At 33.3% G+C, this 16905-nt stretch overlaps 1 protein-coding gene across 1 annotated transcript; it reads right to left on the reverse strand.

The window, feature by feature from the left end:
* Nucleotides 1-4536: 4536 nt before the first annotated feature.
* LOC143181876 (uncharacterized) lies at nucleotides 4537-6019 on the reverse strand. The gene is made up of 5 exons (XM_076382534.1): nucleotides 5949-6019; nucleotides 5661-5861; nucleotides 5200-5319; nucleotides 5025-5120; nucleotides 4537-4944 (listed from the first exon to the last, which is right to left on the reverse strand). The coding sequence occupies exons 1-5, from the start codon at nucleotides 6017-6019 to the stop codon at nucleotides 4653-4655; spliced, it is 780 nt and encodes a 259-aa protein (XP_076238649.1). The 3' UTR covers nucleotides 4537-4652.
* Nucleotides 6020-16905: the final 10886 nt, after the last annotated feature.

Below are 16905 nucleotides of genomic sequence, written 5' to 3' on the forward strand. Positions count from 1 at the left end.
TCACTCAAATTAAAGAAGTTAAGAAATCTTTAAAGAAGTCTTTATGTCTCAATTATACAAACTAGAAAACATGATAATGCAAAATACAAATAACATATAAAAACTGCATCTTATGTTTTGCAGTTATGACTTAAACCAGGCTTGGGAATTAACTGCTCTTTTCGGCCGATTTTCGAAGGCCACGCACAGTGTACGGTCCAATGGACAAAACCTTAAAATCCAAAGTATTTAAACTATAAATTTCTTTATCAAAAGATATTGATAAATGTACACAGAGTTTAATATTACCTACGGTTTATGCTAAATATACTTATTTATTGTTAACAATTACACTAGAAATTTAGTCCAATTTTCCGCGCATTTCGTTAAATGCTTGCCATTACTAGAATTGTTGTGTTATAAATTTTATTTTTACAAGTTGTGTTTAGCATTGTAGTATCTTGATGCAGAACGGTTTTTTGCAATATTTAATGATTTATACTAATATTTTATGTTAAAAGTTTATCAACTTTCATGAGCTTTAAAAAAAAGACACCAAAAAACACCGCTCTGATTTTTTGTACGTTACTTCAGAGAACCTTAAACTTTATTTTAACATCAATTCTCTGCCCAAATTTGCACGAAATGAAGAAAATAATCAAAATCGTGATTAAGACGTTCACGGTTGATGCCTCTAGCGTAGCCTCTCGGACTACACGCAAGGCCACCTGTACCTCCCGCAAAGTCAAAGGGCTTTTTTGTTTGTAAACAGTAGCCTTCTCTTTTTCTGTTTAACCTAAAAAAGCAGCCAGACACGATATAGTGCAAAGGCGAATATAATTAGCGAATTTACTGAGTTAATTTTTATAGTTGATATTAGGATACTGTACACCAGTTTTATTGTGTTATTCATACTACTATTGCATAAGTTACATATAACTTATATAATAGTAGTATAAATATATCCTATAGTTTTAAAGTATTCTATTTTGGTTAATTTTACAATTATCACGGAACATGAGTCGACCATCAATAAGTGGTAATGTATTACATAAATTTTATTTTATATGATATTAGTCCTATTTAATAAACCAAGTAATAACTTTTTGCCTATAATATTTTTATCTCTTGTAAATGGAAAAGGATTGTGCTTGTAATATATGAATAGAACTTTAAAGTAGAAAATCACCTATTAAACTACTTAATTTATATTTTAAGTTAAAATCATTCAATCACTTATAGTCAGTGTTTAGAAGTATGGAAAAATCCATACTTCTTGTACTTTTATAAAAGTTGATTAACGAAGTTGTTGAACCAATTCCATTATGTATTGACAACCAAAATGCAATCAAAATAGCCAATGGTAAAAACTGTCATGGATGCACTAAGCATATTAACGTAAGATACCATTTTGTTAGAAAAATAATAGAGAAAGTAATAGTTTTACGTTTTGTGCGTTTGGAAAAGCAATTAGCTGATATATTTACTAAAGCATTGCAGTGTTTCAAGTTTCTAACAAATAAGTTTAAAATAATGTATAATTTTTCTGAAAAAGTTGTTGGCTAATAAACAAAAGGCGTGAATATTGATTATAGAGTTCTTATGTTTAAAGTTTATCTTGGCTACCCTTTATATTTTTATATTATGCCTAAGGTAATTGTAGGAACTACTTTTCCATTATAGGCTGTGCCAGTACACGTTGTAGATATTCAGCCAAAGAATTTTAATTTCATTTATTTCTACCAAAATTTACAATTCTATATTGCATTATATCATTTGTGTGATGTAACACTCACTGCTTTCTTATTTCAAGTACAACCTCAACACTCAAATCTTGCTCATTATTGTAAGTTTAACCAAAAAAACAGAATCATAATAAAATATAAGCCAGGCATGAACACTTTTTATTTGAAAAAAAAGATAATAAAGAGGGCAATATAACTAATACAACAAATAAGTTTATTTGAAAATAAACGAACAAACAAATTCTGAAATATTATTGCACAAATATGTATATCATTTACAAACAACTTTCTTATTTCAAATAATAATGCAAAATATCAAATAACCATTCTTTGGTATAATAAACTGTAAATTATTGGCTCTTCATGTAACATGCCTTATCATGTCTCATCTAGCATAAGTTTCTTCAATACGATAACTTTTATTATTTCACTCTTAGTCTGCAATGTAATTTCATTTCTATTTTCAATAAGTTTATTTTACGAATCATCAGCATTATTGTTAGTACATAAACCATAGTATTTATTAATGGAATCAATCATCTAAAATATCTAAAACGTCACATTGTCCTACTTATACTATTGACTATTGAATAGAAACTGATTATCAGTAATAATAAGAAGTCAAGTAAGTTATGAAATATCACAACCAGACTAATCGTAAAATATCAAAATACAAAATTTACAGTAACAATAAAACCTGTTAAAAATATATTCACAAATATAGTTTTCAAATGGAATAACTCAATAAGCTTATAATTCTAATCATTATAATGGAATAATCTTATAAGTTACAATAATGAATAAAAGAACTATTGTCATTTTGCATTAGTATTTGAAATAACGAATTTATTTGGAAATAATTTATCTGTTCAATATATTTCTGACCATATAACTTCATTTTAAATAAAGTATTCCAAATAACAAATAAAATAAAACCTACATATGAATATTTTACTTTGTAAACGCACAAATAAAGAAAAATGTGCGAACTGAATAGCAATGTGATAATATTAATTATAATATTACTCGTGCACCCTTCAAGTCTAAAGTGCGCCAAACTAAATAAATACTGTTCAAAAACTTACCCAAGAAAGATCTTACAGGATACGTAAAATAAAGTTCTATTCCATCGAAGAGTTCCGCAAAATGGTCTCAACCGACTCATTCAACCTTTGAATTACCTTTCGCTTCATATCCTGGTACGTGCTTTTTGTCTGTCGATGCTGTAATAACGTCTAGGATTATTTTCATTGTAATCTGCTTCAAACTGCGGACTGCCGATGATTTTACAGTATTTACCTTTGCGTTATGCGCCGCGAATTCTCATTCCAACAGATCCACCATGTTAATCGCAAGACAAAACGCTATCGTTCATCAACGTTCATCTTTCCAAAACGTGGGCAGTTTACCACTTCTAAATTCACTTGTTTGACCTCGTAGCGACCGACGCAGATCCTTTCTCTGATCTCATCTTCTGCTTTCATTGTCCTTTTCTTTCTTCCTTTTTAAAAAAATGGAAATGTGACTTACACTACGTAGAGGTACTCTGACTTTAGTCGTAAGTTCCCGGGTATGGTACAAACTACAAACTGTGGGGATCTCCAACGGTTCCTGCGCATTTATATATAAAGTCCTACACGCAGTTCCATTGATTGTGTCAGAACTAGATCTAGAGGATGCAGGGAATTTCGAATTCGACGTGTTAAGCGATGGGTGGCACCGCCATGCGGAGGTTATTCGAATTCTCGAGTTTAGCAAAACAAAGCGTTTAAGTTTTATGATTTCAACTGTTTCACAAATAAAATAAATTTTTTATAAAATGGATGCAAATAAGAATATATGTAAAAGTATATACAAGTGCAGCGTGCCTTAACACGACGAATAAGTTTATGCCGACTTGCTAGAAACATAGTTCTGAAAACCTCGCTCAGGCGTCGCCAGTGTCTAAATCCACGACTGACGGGGCTACTTATTTGATGTATAAACTAAGAAACGGACATTCTATTTCAACTTAGGTTCTACCAGGTTCTACTGCTTTGATTCTCTAGCTCAACTGTTGTAAAATCAGCAGATTTCTAATATTTTTAATTAATTTTTATGAATAAATATAATTTTCCTTACTTGTTTGGTACAAGTGTATATAAATATTTTCTCTTTAATAAATTTAAGTTACAGAATATGTAATGCAGACATGCAATGGGAAATAGTTTACTGATACAGAGTAAAAAATATACTTCAAAAGTGATATAATTTCATTCTTATGGTTTAATGTTTCAGATAGAAATGTAGAAAGTATAAATATTAATTTCTTAATTTTACAGAAATAAAAGGCTAATTGAATTATTTGAAGTTTTAACTATATTGACACGCACAGTAAAAAATACATTCTTTTTTACAATATTTTTTTAAAAAATATATACAACCACAAATCCAAATATGTACAATATACCATGAATATAAAGAATGTTTCAGATTTCAACTGACAAACTCTATCAACCTGATTAGGGGGTCATTCTAAGCAAAAAATGTTATATACGTTATAAGTCGATTCGTTTCCGTTTTCAAGATATAGATAGAAATACTGCGTCAGTTTTTACCATTAACAATGATCTTCCTAATATTCAGTGGATATAATCCATGAAAACACACTTATTTATGTCTTTAGAAACAACAAATGATCATTTTGAACAGTTTGATTAAATGAATTTAAACCAATACAAATCAGTGTAAAGCATGATTCTAAATAAATTATTATAATTAGAAGTAACTTGAATGTATTTCATTACTTGTTTCATGTTACTTTCCTATCCATATCTCGAAAACGAATACAAATCGATCCATAGTATATATAACATCTTTTTGCCCAGAATGCCTTTCCAAACATGTGGCTAATGTTTGTCAATTGAGATCTTAAACAACTAGTATAATTTAATTACTACTTACTTTAAGAATGTCAGATACTTTATCTGATGTATAATTACGCTCCTTCATGTGAGAAATTAAAGATTTTAAACTTTTTATTTGTTTTGTGCAACGATGTAACTTAGTCCTCAGTCTATTATTTTTTCTACGAAGTTCTATTACTTCAGCCTTTCCACGTCTTAATATATCCTTCATTTTTACAAAATTTTGTACTGAATAATCCAAATTTAAAAATTCCAAATTTTCATCTTTTAAAGACTTTTTAAAAGTTTGACGTAGAAAAGTACCACAGGGTGTCCTATTTAAACAAGAAAGAAGTAACAATGAAGATATATTTAATGTAAATGAAATATCAATAATTAAAAACGGTCTTCTTACTTTTTAGCATACTCATCCTTTCCTAAATTTTGTTCAATCACCTGTGTTATTGGCTCATCAGCTGTATTATTGGGTTCACTTTTTATGATGGGTTGGCTTTAAAAATAATTATAATAAGTAATTTTATATTGACATAATATTGAGAAAATATCTAAGAAAATGGAATCAAACTTACTTTGGTCCATTACTTTTTATAGAAACATCCACTTTTTCGTTTTGAAATGCTTTATTGTCTCGTGACTCTTTTATACTAATTTCTGAATAATTCTCTTCAATATATTTGGTGTGATCTTGACTAGAAAAAATATATAAAGGATTATAAATAAACATGTCTGTAATTGTTAACTCTCAACTGATGATGTTTGTTCTTAACACTTTATCGACCAAAAGGTTTTGTTATGAACCTGTAATAATTTATAATTTATTTTTATAAAATAAAAAAAAACATCGATCAAAGTGCTTTCAATAATTTTATATTGTAATATGATTATTTCATATAGGACACCAATTTCACATCATGTCACCAATAGTTAATACAGTGTCAGTTTAACATATTGTTACCAGTTGAAGGTTAAATTCTACAAAAATCAGGTAGCTTACATCCTTCTTACCTCAAACATTTCATTTAATACTTACACTTCATTATCTTTAAAATTGGAGAGTATAGTGGGACAGGATCCTTTTCTGAGCATTCTATTTTTACACAACCCAGAATAATAAAAGCATTCTTTTTCAAAATGCAAATTACACACATAAACCTGTGTTTTATATTCAATACCAAAATTACTTTTTATTATTTGTTTCCATTTTTCTCTGATTTTCTCGTCTGTAGTAATCCTATTACGAATAAAGTAAATAAATAGCTAGTTAACATTTAATATGAGAAAAATTACCTATACATTTATGTTGCATTTTAATACTTACCGATGAAAACTTAAGTTAAAACATCCTGGAGAATCTTTTCGTATTTTACAAATACAGCACTTTTGTGGCATTACTGTTTCTTTTTTATTTAAAGAAAATAGAAGTAAACATGCATCGCATTCAATCGCGTTCGCATTGTGTGTATGGTTGCATCCAGTTACGTGCTATGAATGAAGATGCTAGCGTTAGCTATACGCGTTACGTTCCTGAAGTAATTAAAAATAAAAAGGCATAATTCCGCTAATTTCGTATAGAGGAAAAGAGAGGATATACTTGCTTATAGTTTATCTCTTTCTATATACTCGTTACATGGGTATTTCGACCATTTTTGACCACCCCCCAATCCAGTCTGCAGAAGTATGAATTCCGATAACAAAAATACTAGCCTATTCCTCTCTAATAGTACCCTCCGAAAATATCTTTCTTTTTCATTGCACCATCACAGTTTAAAAAAGAAAAAAGAAACCGAAATTCCAAATTTCATAATGAAAACATACCAATATCTTCTAAAATACTACTTTTTTTATACATCTGTTTGCACAGAAAAATTGCACCTCTGCATCCTTTAACTGCACCTTCTTTACTTTTTCGACGTTCATAACAGATTTCTATCTCATAATCTTCTCATATAAGAATGACAAGTGTATCCCTTTGTAGGCAGAGCTTTTTGCCGGGTTATGGATAAATCTCAACAAAAATACTGTCAGTGTAAAAATATGCGCCAAATACATCCATAAAAATCGTGATTATTTCGATCCCACCAAAAACGTTGCCAATGTATTTCAACAAAAACACTATCAGTATATCCCAGCAAGAACATCGTCAGTGTAAAAATATACACCCAATACATTTGCAGAAATCGTGATTATTCTGATCTTACAAAGTATCGAAATCAAATAATAAAATCAAGTACATTAGCTTTTTATAGTTATATTTTATTTTGATATTTTCATAATAAGAGAATACATTTCAGCAGAAATAATTAATAAGAAGATACGTTTTAGTAGAAATAATAATGAACAACGTGTAAATACAAAATAACGTATTACTAATGCGCTCTCACACGTCCATCGATCATTCGTAAAACTAACTCTGCAAATTCATTCAACTTGTCACAAAATATTATTTGTATTGTTACATCCGGCCTTCACCTGGTCCCCTTTTCCGTTGTCAATGAGCGAGAAATGCTGACGCATTTCACAACATTGTTATGAGAGCGAGTATAACCGACACCGCCGAGCTGATGTAAGAAAATAACACATAAGCGTTTTCCTTTTGGGTATTACGAAGAATGACCCAAAAGGAATATTATAAAGAGCAGGCGAGCCAATCGATCGAGAGTCTTTTTTTGGAGTCATTTAGAGTCGTTAGAGTCTTGTAAATCAGGCTCAGCCACCCCGAGATCAGAGCGAATCTCTGACCATCGCCGCGACGCGAGAACTGTAACATCGTAACAGTGAGGGCGTAACGCGTAGCAACGGTAAATAGCGTAAAGAGTCGAGGGGAATAGTTAAGAATTCCGCGCAGTTCGAATCCGCCATCTCTTGACCGCGGAGAGTAACTCAGCGAAGAACAAAGTAGAGAAGTGCGTGAGACGAAGGAACTAGCAACGCGAAGCAACCCCGAGCGACCAGCGACCGGCTACACAGGCGAGGTGGCGTCCGCGACTTTATACTCACAAACCTAAGAAGAAGGGGTTGGTATGTAAACAACGAACCACCAAATACATTTACAATTGTTAAACCCAAACAAGCGATACAGTTCACTTTCCGTCCTCCCCTTCCCTTATTTATAAGAGAAAGTTTACTCAAGGTGTGCTTTAGCACTTTAAAAGAGCAAAAACCCCTAAGGTTGATCTCTGCCGCTCGAGATGACCGCCGTCTAGTTAGGACGTAACAGTATCAATATTTATCGATCAATACAACAGAAGGGCGCTAATAAAAATAACACTTTCGTATATGAAAAATCATTTATCCGTATATGCATAATATAGTTTTTCCGATAACGAATTTCCATACTCATTGAAATTCTTCAAAATACTTCAAAAATCGAAATACTCGATATTTTAGTTTTTGCTTTTGGACTCGACGAAAATACTATGATAAATTCATGAATAAGTATATAACACAAATGCGTAAAAGAATTGTTGCACGAACATCATGCAAATTCTCTTTTAAAACTACGCAACGAACCTATAGTATTATATGTATACCGGAAAAGTCACTTTATCGGATAATAATAAAAGGGCACAATTGTTGGGAAACCCACGGGCGTTCGAAGGAATACACGTTGTTAATTTCAACAATAACTATGTTTCCGAACGGGTACAACAATTGTTTCGACAATCGTATCGTGAACGAGGTTACTACGTGAAAGAATTGTGAGTACTGTGTTGAATTTTGGTGTTGCGTCGTAATATATTATATACAACATAACCTAGGATTTTGGTAGGGGAATGATGAATCTAACCCTTGGTACTTTGTTAGGGCGCGAGCCAGGTAATCTTTAGACATAGGAATCTTAGCTTACTCATTTGTTTTCGTCAACTCCCGAAAACATCGGTTTATCGTGGTGACTTTCGTGAGTCACAGCCACGGTGACCCATGCTCATAGCTAAGAAAAAGGGTCGTTTCCCAATACCTTCCCCCTTTTTAAAAATTGAATACGATAGAATTCAATTAACTAACTTGAATATGAGTAAAATTGACGATAACAATTCATACTTAGTTTAGAACTACATTATTTCGCATACAAAATTATTTCGCGTATATTACCTTATAGTCGAATAATTATAATATTAAATATAATATAAATAGATATAGTTAATAACATAAAATATAATTAATCATAGCGGATAAATCGAATACCATATTAAATAATATTATGTATGTAATTGAAGGGTAAGTTAATGAAATCTAATTAATTAATTGCATAAGGATGTAACGAATGCATAGATGTTCTCATCGTAATTATACATAACGATTTAAGTTACATTTCGTTTATCAGAATTATAATGGAATAGTACTTTTTCTTGTTTTTATTAGATTACAGTTGGCGTTTGCGGTGTTGTGCTTCGGTAAAGAAGTGTGGTCCTCTTCATTCCACTGTTCGTTTTGATTGTCCTCTCTGTTGATACGTGCTACCTCTCGTCTGAGATCGTAGGTGACTACATCCCTCGATGTTTCTCGATATTCACTCCGAATATCCGAATCGAAGTTGCAGTTTATGAAATTTTTTATTACTGACAGTATGATCTCCCTGTTTGGGTTTTTCGTAAAACAGAAAAACCGTCAAAGGGGACTGAGACAACCGCATTAACGACAGTAGTTTATGCAAATTATGATGCTTACTATTGCGACGATAATTGCTAATGCAATCGTGTACCAGTGGGTGAGCGTGATGATGAATGGTTCCTTTGATTTCTTTGTTAGAATTTGGTCGAACTTGTTTAGTTTTTTATTGGTATATTTGAGTTCGGACAAATCTATGTTTGTTAGATGTACTAGTTCTAATACCATAACCTCAGGATTATTTATATCTGAGTTGGCTAGGCAACAGACACTTTCTGTTATGCTAATCGATGGTATGTAGTGTGTGATGTGCTTTTTTGATCGTTTGCAACCCTTGCATTACTTGTCCAGATGCAGTATTCCGGTTTGATACAAGACAATATCCTCCATGTGGTCTGCAGCTTCTTTGCAAATAATTGTTAAGGTTGTTGGCTGTTGCAAGACGTAAAGCCATTGATTGTTGTCGATGTATGTCCATGTTTCGATAACAGTTTTGATGGTCTTCGTGTTGCAATCCTTTGGTATACTGGTTATGTGATGTGACAATAATTGAACTTCGCAAGTTGCTTGTTCAGCTGTTTTCCTTGTATGGATCTCCTTACATAAGCATTTCCTATCCAGATACATTACGCAATTCGACAATTCTTGCATAAAGGAAAAATCGATCTTTGACTGGGAAATCATTAGGTATGGTGGGTTGGGGATTATGTAGGAAAATAGGGATGTAGTTTGGTATTGAATCGGCAAAGGAATTAAGTTAAATAGGTTAAATGTTGTACTAAGTACTAGAGAAAAAGTCAACGCGAAAATTATTAAATTATTCGAAAACATTACTTGTAAATTCATGATCTTATAAATCGCTGCTAAATTGTCAAAGTTTGGAAATAATATTAGTCGGTGTTCGCCTTTATAGGATAGTAATTCTTCCACTAGAATTTTGGGTGTTACTACGAAGGGTGAAATGATATTATGCCTTCCCAAATTGATCGCTTCTATACTATGTATATGTATTGTATTCAGAAGAAATTCTGTTAGTTAAGGATAACAATGTTGCAATTTGTTGTCCTATTATTGATCTTAACTGCAACTGAGATAAGACTGAATTCGTTCACGCGGAGAATTTGTTGATACGTTTAACATTGTTATTCATTGTCTCCTCACTATTTTTTAAAGATGCTAAGGACTGATTGAAGTTCCGAATTGTGCTAGAAATAATTTGAATTTGATATTTTAATAGAGTTTGAGTTTCTCGATTATAGTTTAATAACATATTAAAAATGTCTGCATAATATTGCGTGTCATCCGCGTCCGGAGTACCAAGAAGTCAGTTTAGAGTTTAAGAGACACCGTTTATTAATCCTCGACGTTGCCGTTTGTTCACGATTTGACCAGTTGTTGCAAAATTTCATGTTTATTATTAATCATGTTTATTATTAGTCTTTTAACTCATCGTTAATGATTCTTAGTGTTTGCTCACAATGATAATCTATATGATTGTGTTCGGTAGTCCCTTTTTGTGATAATTTAGAGACTTTGTGATTTTTCATAATTTGTGTATAATATTCTTCGAGCTTGTTTTAAATACGTAATGTTAATATGTGTCAACAGTGTCAGTTTTTTAGTGGATAGGTATGCTATCCCTAATTTATTATAGAATATGCCACCGGAATGAGGAAGAGTGATGTTAGTGTAAAGATTAATTACTGGATTGGGAAATAGAAGGAATAGCAAGATTGTTGGAATCATTTGAAAAATAGGGTTTTAATAAGTTAGTATGGTACCTTTGTGTTCTTTTGCCTACTTGTATTTCTACTGTTTTATTAGGGTAGACACGGGTTTTTCATAAGGTCCTTTGAAATTCGAAGATAATTTTTTACTTTGCCCTAGTTTAACTTGTTGTTGATAGGTACAAACGAGATCGTTTGTTTTAAAATTGATGGTGTTATTCTTCTTATTATAATATTCTTTACTTTTAGTTTTTGAACCTATAATTTTATTCCTAGCTATTTCGAAAGAGGGACAGTCTGTGCTGCCAGACTGAGGACGAAAATCTTGAGAATTACCCCCTCCACTACGCATACTAACGCACGGGCCGCGTATCCGTGAGCTCGGCACTTCGGGCAGCTTCGAACAGCTTCGGACAACTTCGGGCAGCTTCGAGAGGTCGAGAGAGAAGGTGGATCGTGATGCGCACTCTCTCATTCTTTGAAATGTTTAAATTCCAATCGCTAGCAAGCGGCAAGCGGCACGCACCTTGCGCGAGCTTTCCGATTGCCCGGATATTTTCAGTTTCCAACTTAGAAAAGTATTCTAATGAAAAAAAATTTCGAAAATTTTTAACGTAACGCGATTTAACACTAGATTGCCTAAGCAAGTCATTTTGACTGCTTTTGAATTTCAATTAAGAAAATAATGATTTAAATAATGACACAGCTTCTTATAATTTTGTGACTTTTTCTACAACATATAAATGAGTTAATTAATCATTGTTGTTGCTGAAAAATTTACTGATTTTCGGTGAAAGATTTAGGCCTGTTGTTCCTACCTCAGTCTCTTCGTATCAGTTTCAAGAGGCACGGTTTAACACGTTCGACGCGCGACAGGGTAGATCTATCGAGTTGAGCCCGTTTCCCCGGAGAATTATTGACCCGGCGGTGCTGCCGCGCGCTAGCATACAATCGGACAAACCTTTTTCGACCATTTTTTTACCCCCGCACGCAATGTGTTAACCCGTAGCATCTTAAGTGTGGTCGAGAGTCGAGACTCCCTACTGTGCTTCCTGGTCTCGCAGATTTTCTTCCACCGAAAATCAGTAAACTTTTACGCGTAATATCTTAAAAACTATTTGAAAAAAGGTGTATACATTAATGTTTGCTGAATTCGTCTTGAAACGTACTATCTATTGATGAAAAGAAATATATATATAATCCCATTTAAAAAACCAAACTTAACTTTCATATCTCTGTAAACAATAATGATAAAAAAAAATTGTTACGGCCAATAAATCAGCCCCCTCTTGCCATTCAATTTCATATAAAAACTTTTTTCGTATCTTTAATAGGTTAGCAAATGATCGACTGTCCAGGATTTCGTGGGACATACTGTATATACAGGGTGTAACAAAAATGTCGCAGTTCCTTAAAAGGGGTGATTTAGGGGGTGATTTGAAACAACTTTTTCCTTAGCGAAAATGTAAGATGAGGCTTCGTTAACGAGTTATTAACGAAAAACACCGGCCAATGAGAGCGCGAGTTTGCCGCCCGAGCGACCGCGGTAGCGTTGGGTACGCGCGCTAGATGCTACAGTTGTACTCCGAACAAGAAAGTCGTCATACATCGAAGAAAATAGCATTAGTATGAAAACTGAAAGCGACATAATAAATAACACCGAGTCCTTTTTTTGTTTATCACTTGAAGTGAATAATTACTTAAAATCGAGGAAAACTACGTGCAACGTAAAAATACGAATATGTAAATCTCTTATTCGCATAACGTATAAACGAAAAAGCAATACAACGAAAAATAAAGGAAGAAGAGAACAAACTTCACCTGTAGTTTGTAAACCTGTGTCACTGGGTCACTGTACCGATCCTGGTCATCGACTGTCGAAATGGTTTATGCTAGGGCACGCGTTTAGGTAATTTATGGCTTTATTGCTTTGGTTTCGAAGGAGACATGATCTCGGAGTGTCCGAACAAAGAAAGTCTGAGGTGCTTAAACTACGTGGGGGGTACAAGGAGCTTCTTTGGAAAAATTCTACCCTGCCATAAACTCCAGAGGTCGATGACCAGTATCGGTACAGTGACCCAGTGACACAGATTTACAAACTACAGATGAATTGCATTTAATTCATTAATGATTATTATTTTTTAAATCTAACGCAGACTACTTTCAACGTTTCTATCTTCAACGTTAATTCTCCAATTCTCCGTTCATTTCTTTTGTTGCATTGCTTTTTCGTTTATACGTTATGCAAATATTTTCACACTAATGCTATTTCCTTCGACGCATATTGACTTTCTTGTTCGGAGTACAACCGTAGCGCCCAGCGCGTACCCAACGCTACCGCAGTCGCTCGGGCGGCAAACTGGCGCTCTCATTGGCCGGTGTTTTTCGTTAATAACTCGTTAACGAAGCCTCATCTTACATTTTCGCTAAGGAAAAAGTTGTTTCAAATCACCGCCTGAATCACCCCTTTTAAGGAACTGCGACATTTTTGTTACACCCTGTATATATAGATAGATAGATAGATATAAGCACAATTTTATTTCCGGTTCGGTTCCAAAAGGTCTTAACGGAATCATTCTCGCGCGACCGAATTCGAATTCTTTCGTGGCCCTAGCTCTAACCCAACTCAAAGTATTTCTTTTCCCGGTCCTAGCTCTAACCAACCCGAAACATCTCTTTTCCTGGCCCTAGCTCTAACCAACTCGAAACATCTCTTTCATTGGCCCTAGCTCTAACCCAACTCAAACCCCCTTTTTGCTACCCACCCTCGGCCTGCCACCATAATTTTCAAACATATAAAAATTTTTATTTCGAAAACGAGAAGAGAGCGACAATAATTTAATTTAGAAAAATTACTCCACGTCTAAAGATATATGATATAAAAAAGATTCAAAGAAATCGGTGAGGTGGCTCTTATTTTAAATAATTATCAATATAAATATTTTATATTGAAGGGTGTGACAACGTACACGTTACTGGTCAAGAGTGGACTCTTAGTCTAATACATTTGACGAATTTTCGGTATCAGAGTATTTATTTTATGATAATCTTGAATTTTGAAGTGCAATTAATTCTGAACCAGAAAGGGTTAATTCGATAAGAGCAGTGTTTTCCAGATTAACACTAGAAAGACGGGAGCTTAGTATATACCTATATTGCCTGAAAGCAGTCAAAATGACTGCATTGTGAAAAAATAACTAATGCGCAAAGAAATTTGTTTAACAGTAATTTTTAATATATTTTATATCACTTACAGTCATATAACAAGTTATTAATAAGTATTAACAATAAAAAAAATGTATTTCAGTTCGAAAAAAAACTCAGAGATCCTCCTTCCCATCTGAATGACGTTACAGCGCGTTCAAAGGGAACAAAGCGCGTGGCCAGGCCTGGCATAAAGATTCGAATAACAAGTACGAATAACAATAACAATAACAATAACTTTAGTTATTGAACACTGCAACTTATCAAGAATATGTCGAAATCGACAATTTATCATGAACTTGTATGTTATCATGTTATTCCAATCCAGAGCCGAACTGGTCTTTTCCAAGCAGTCAAAATGACTGCTTTTCGGCAATATAGGTATAGGCAATATATTCCGGAAGTGAAGGACGGGGGGGGGGGGGGGGGGGGGCAACAACAATGATTAATTAACCCATTTATATGTTGTAGAAAAAGTCACAAAATTATAAGAAGCTGTGTCATTATTTAAATCAGTATTTTCTTAATTGAAATTCAAAAGCAGTCAAAATGACTTGCTTAGGCAATCTAGTGTTAAATCGCGTTACGTTAAAAATTTTCGAAATTTTTTTTCATTAGAATACTTTTCTAAGTTGGAAACTGAAAATATCCGGGCAATCGGAAAGCTCGCGCAAGGTGCGTGCCGCTTGCCGCTTGCTAGCGATTGGGATTTAAACATTTCAAAGAATGAGAGAGTGCGCATCACGATCCACCTTCTCTCTCGACCTCTCGAAGCTGCCCGAAACTGTCCGAAGCGCCGAGCTCACGGATACGCGGCCCGTGCGTTATTCTGCGTAGTGGAGGGGGTAATTCTCAAGATTTGCGTCCTCAGTCTGTATTGAGTTTATATTGTAATGATCGGATGTAGTCGTCGTATGTATAATGGAATTTTGGTTCTTGCGTAATAAAAGACGGTAAGTAAGGTTTAGTGCCAAATAGGAGTTCGTAAGGGGTGTAATTTGTCGATTTATGAATTGATGAATTATAACTAAATATTGTAAAATGTATGTTCTCGTCCCAATCTGTTTGATTTGGTTTTATGTAATGTTTAAGGTAATATTTTAGAGTTAGGTGATATCTGTCGAGTGCGCCATCTGTCTGTGGATGATAAGGTGTAGTAGATATGTGTTTAGTCTTAAAAAGGTTGCCAAGATTTTTTATTAGTTCAGACATAAAATCAGATAAAAATGTTTTAAGAATACCAAAGTGCATAAAGAATTGTGTAAGAACTTTTGCTACTGTTATGACTTCATGACTAGGGAGAGGTTCTGCAAGACAAAACTTAGTTAAGTCATCCTGAGCTGTTAAAATAAATCTATTTCCTTCTTCTGTTAATGGTAGTAGCCCAACAATATCGATAGCGAGCCTATCCAATGGTTTTTCGACAGTAGTAGTAATTTCCATAGATTGTTTAGTAGGTTTAAAGTTTGTTTTATTCAACTGACATGAAGGACATTCCTTTATATATTTTTTTATATCGGACTTTATAGTTGGCCAATGGAATGATTCTATCCTACTATACGTTTTATGGAATCCATTGTACCTGCTATTTTGTTATCATGATTCTTCTTTAATATCTTTTCTATTTCCTGATTTGTTTTTGGAATAGTGCGAGGGTTATAAAAGAGTTTAATTTCGTTTTATAGAAAAATAAATTTAAGCATTTCACAGAGTAATGATGTTTTAATGTTGTTTTGTTTTACTGGTAGAGTTAAAGTGAATTTTTCATGGGTCATAAGTGATCATAACTCCTGTAGTGTTATCAAAATATTTTTATATTCTAGTTTATCAAAATGTAAGCTCATGGGAAAAAGTAGGTATACAATTTGATTTTTATTTTCAAATTTACATATACTATTCAAACTAGCTTCAATATTTGATACATCAAAATTTGAGGTAATAAAATTAGAGTGTTGATTGCTTTCATCGAGGTCTTGCGATCATAATAATATTAGTGGATCGCTGATTTTATCTAAGCTAACAGTTTCATTTTCATATGTTACTACATCTTGATTTTCATAATGGTATTTTATAAAATCTTGATATGTATTTGTTTGTTGAACGATATTTACGAATTTTTGTTTATTTACGGGAAGCCGTGAAAGGCCATCTGCGTTGGAATTTACTCGTCCAGGTTTATATTTAATTTCGTACCGATATTCATTTAAACGTAATCGCCACCTAACTAATTTTGACGTAGGGCTTTTGCAATTAAAGAGCCATTGTAATGGTCTATGGTCGCTATATATTGTAAATGTTCGTCTATCTAAATAAGGTCTGAAGTGGTCGAGTAATTTTGTTCCGCTTTATTTAATATACGAGAAGGGTATGCTATCGGTAAATCTTTGTTATCCGTTAATTGTGATAAGACTGCTCCGATTCCTACGTTGATGCATCGCAAGTTAAGGCAAAAGGTTTTGAAAAATCTGGGTATTGTAGCAAAAGTTTGTCTATTAGCTTTCGTTTCAGAGTTCTGAATACTTCTTCTTGTTCATGAGACCAAGAGAAGGTGTGATCCTTTTTTAGTAAGACCGTCAACGGTTTGGCGATAGTGGAAAAATTGTAAATAAATTTTCGGTAATAACCTACCATTCCTAGAAATATTTTTATGGGTTTTATATTCCCTGGTCGTATCATGTCTTTAATTGCATCTATCCTTTCAGGATTAGGAGATACACTATTTATATACCGTTTATT

The sequence above is a fragment of the Calliopsis andreniformis genome, chromosome 7, assembly GCF_051401765.1.
Source record: "Calliopsis andreniformis isolate RMS-2024a chromosome 7, iyCalAndr_principal, whole genome shotgun sequence".
Taxonomy (NCBI): domain Eukaryota; kingdom Metazoa; phylum Arthropoda; class Insecta; order Hymenoptera; family Andrenidae; genus Calliopsis; species Calliopsis andreniformis.

Bases quoted from the DNA above. Each gene is read 5' to 3' on its own strand.
- LOC143181876 (XM_076382534.1), bottom strand. From the start codon at position 6,019: ATGCCACAAAAGTGCTGTATTTGTAAAATACGAAAAGATTCTCCAGGA. The intron at 5,320-5,660 runs GTAAGTATTAAA...TATTTTTTCTAG, and splicing joins AATTTTAAAGATAATGAAGT to TCAAGATCACACCAAATATA. The intron at 4,945-5,024 runs GTAAGAAGACCG...TTGTTTAAATAG, and splicing joins AAGGATGAGTATGCTAAAAA to GACACCCTGTGGTACTTTTC.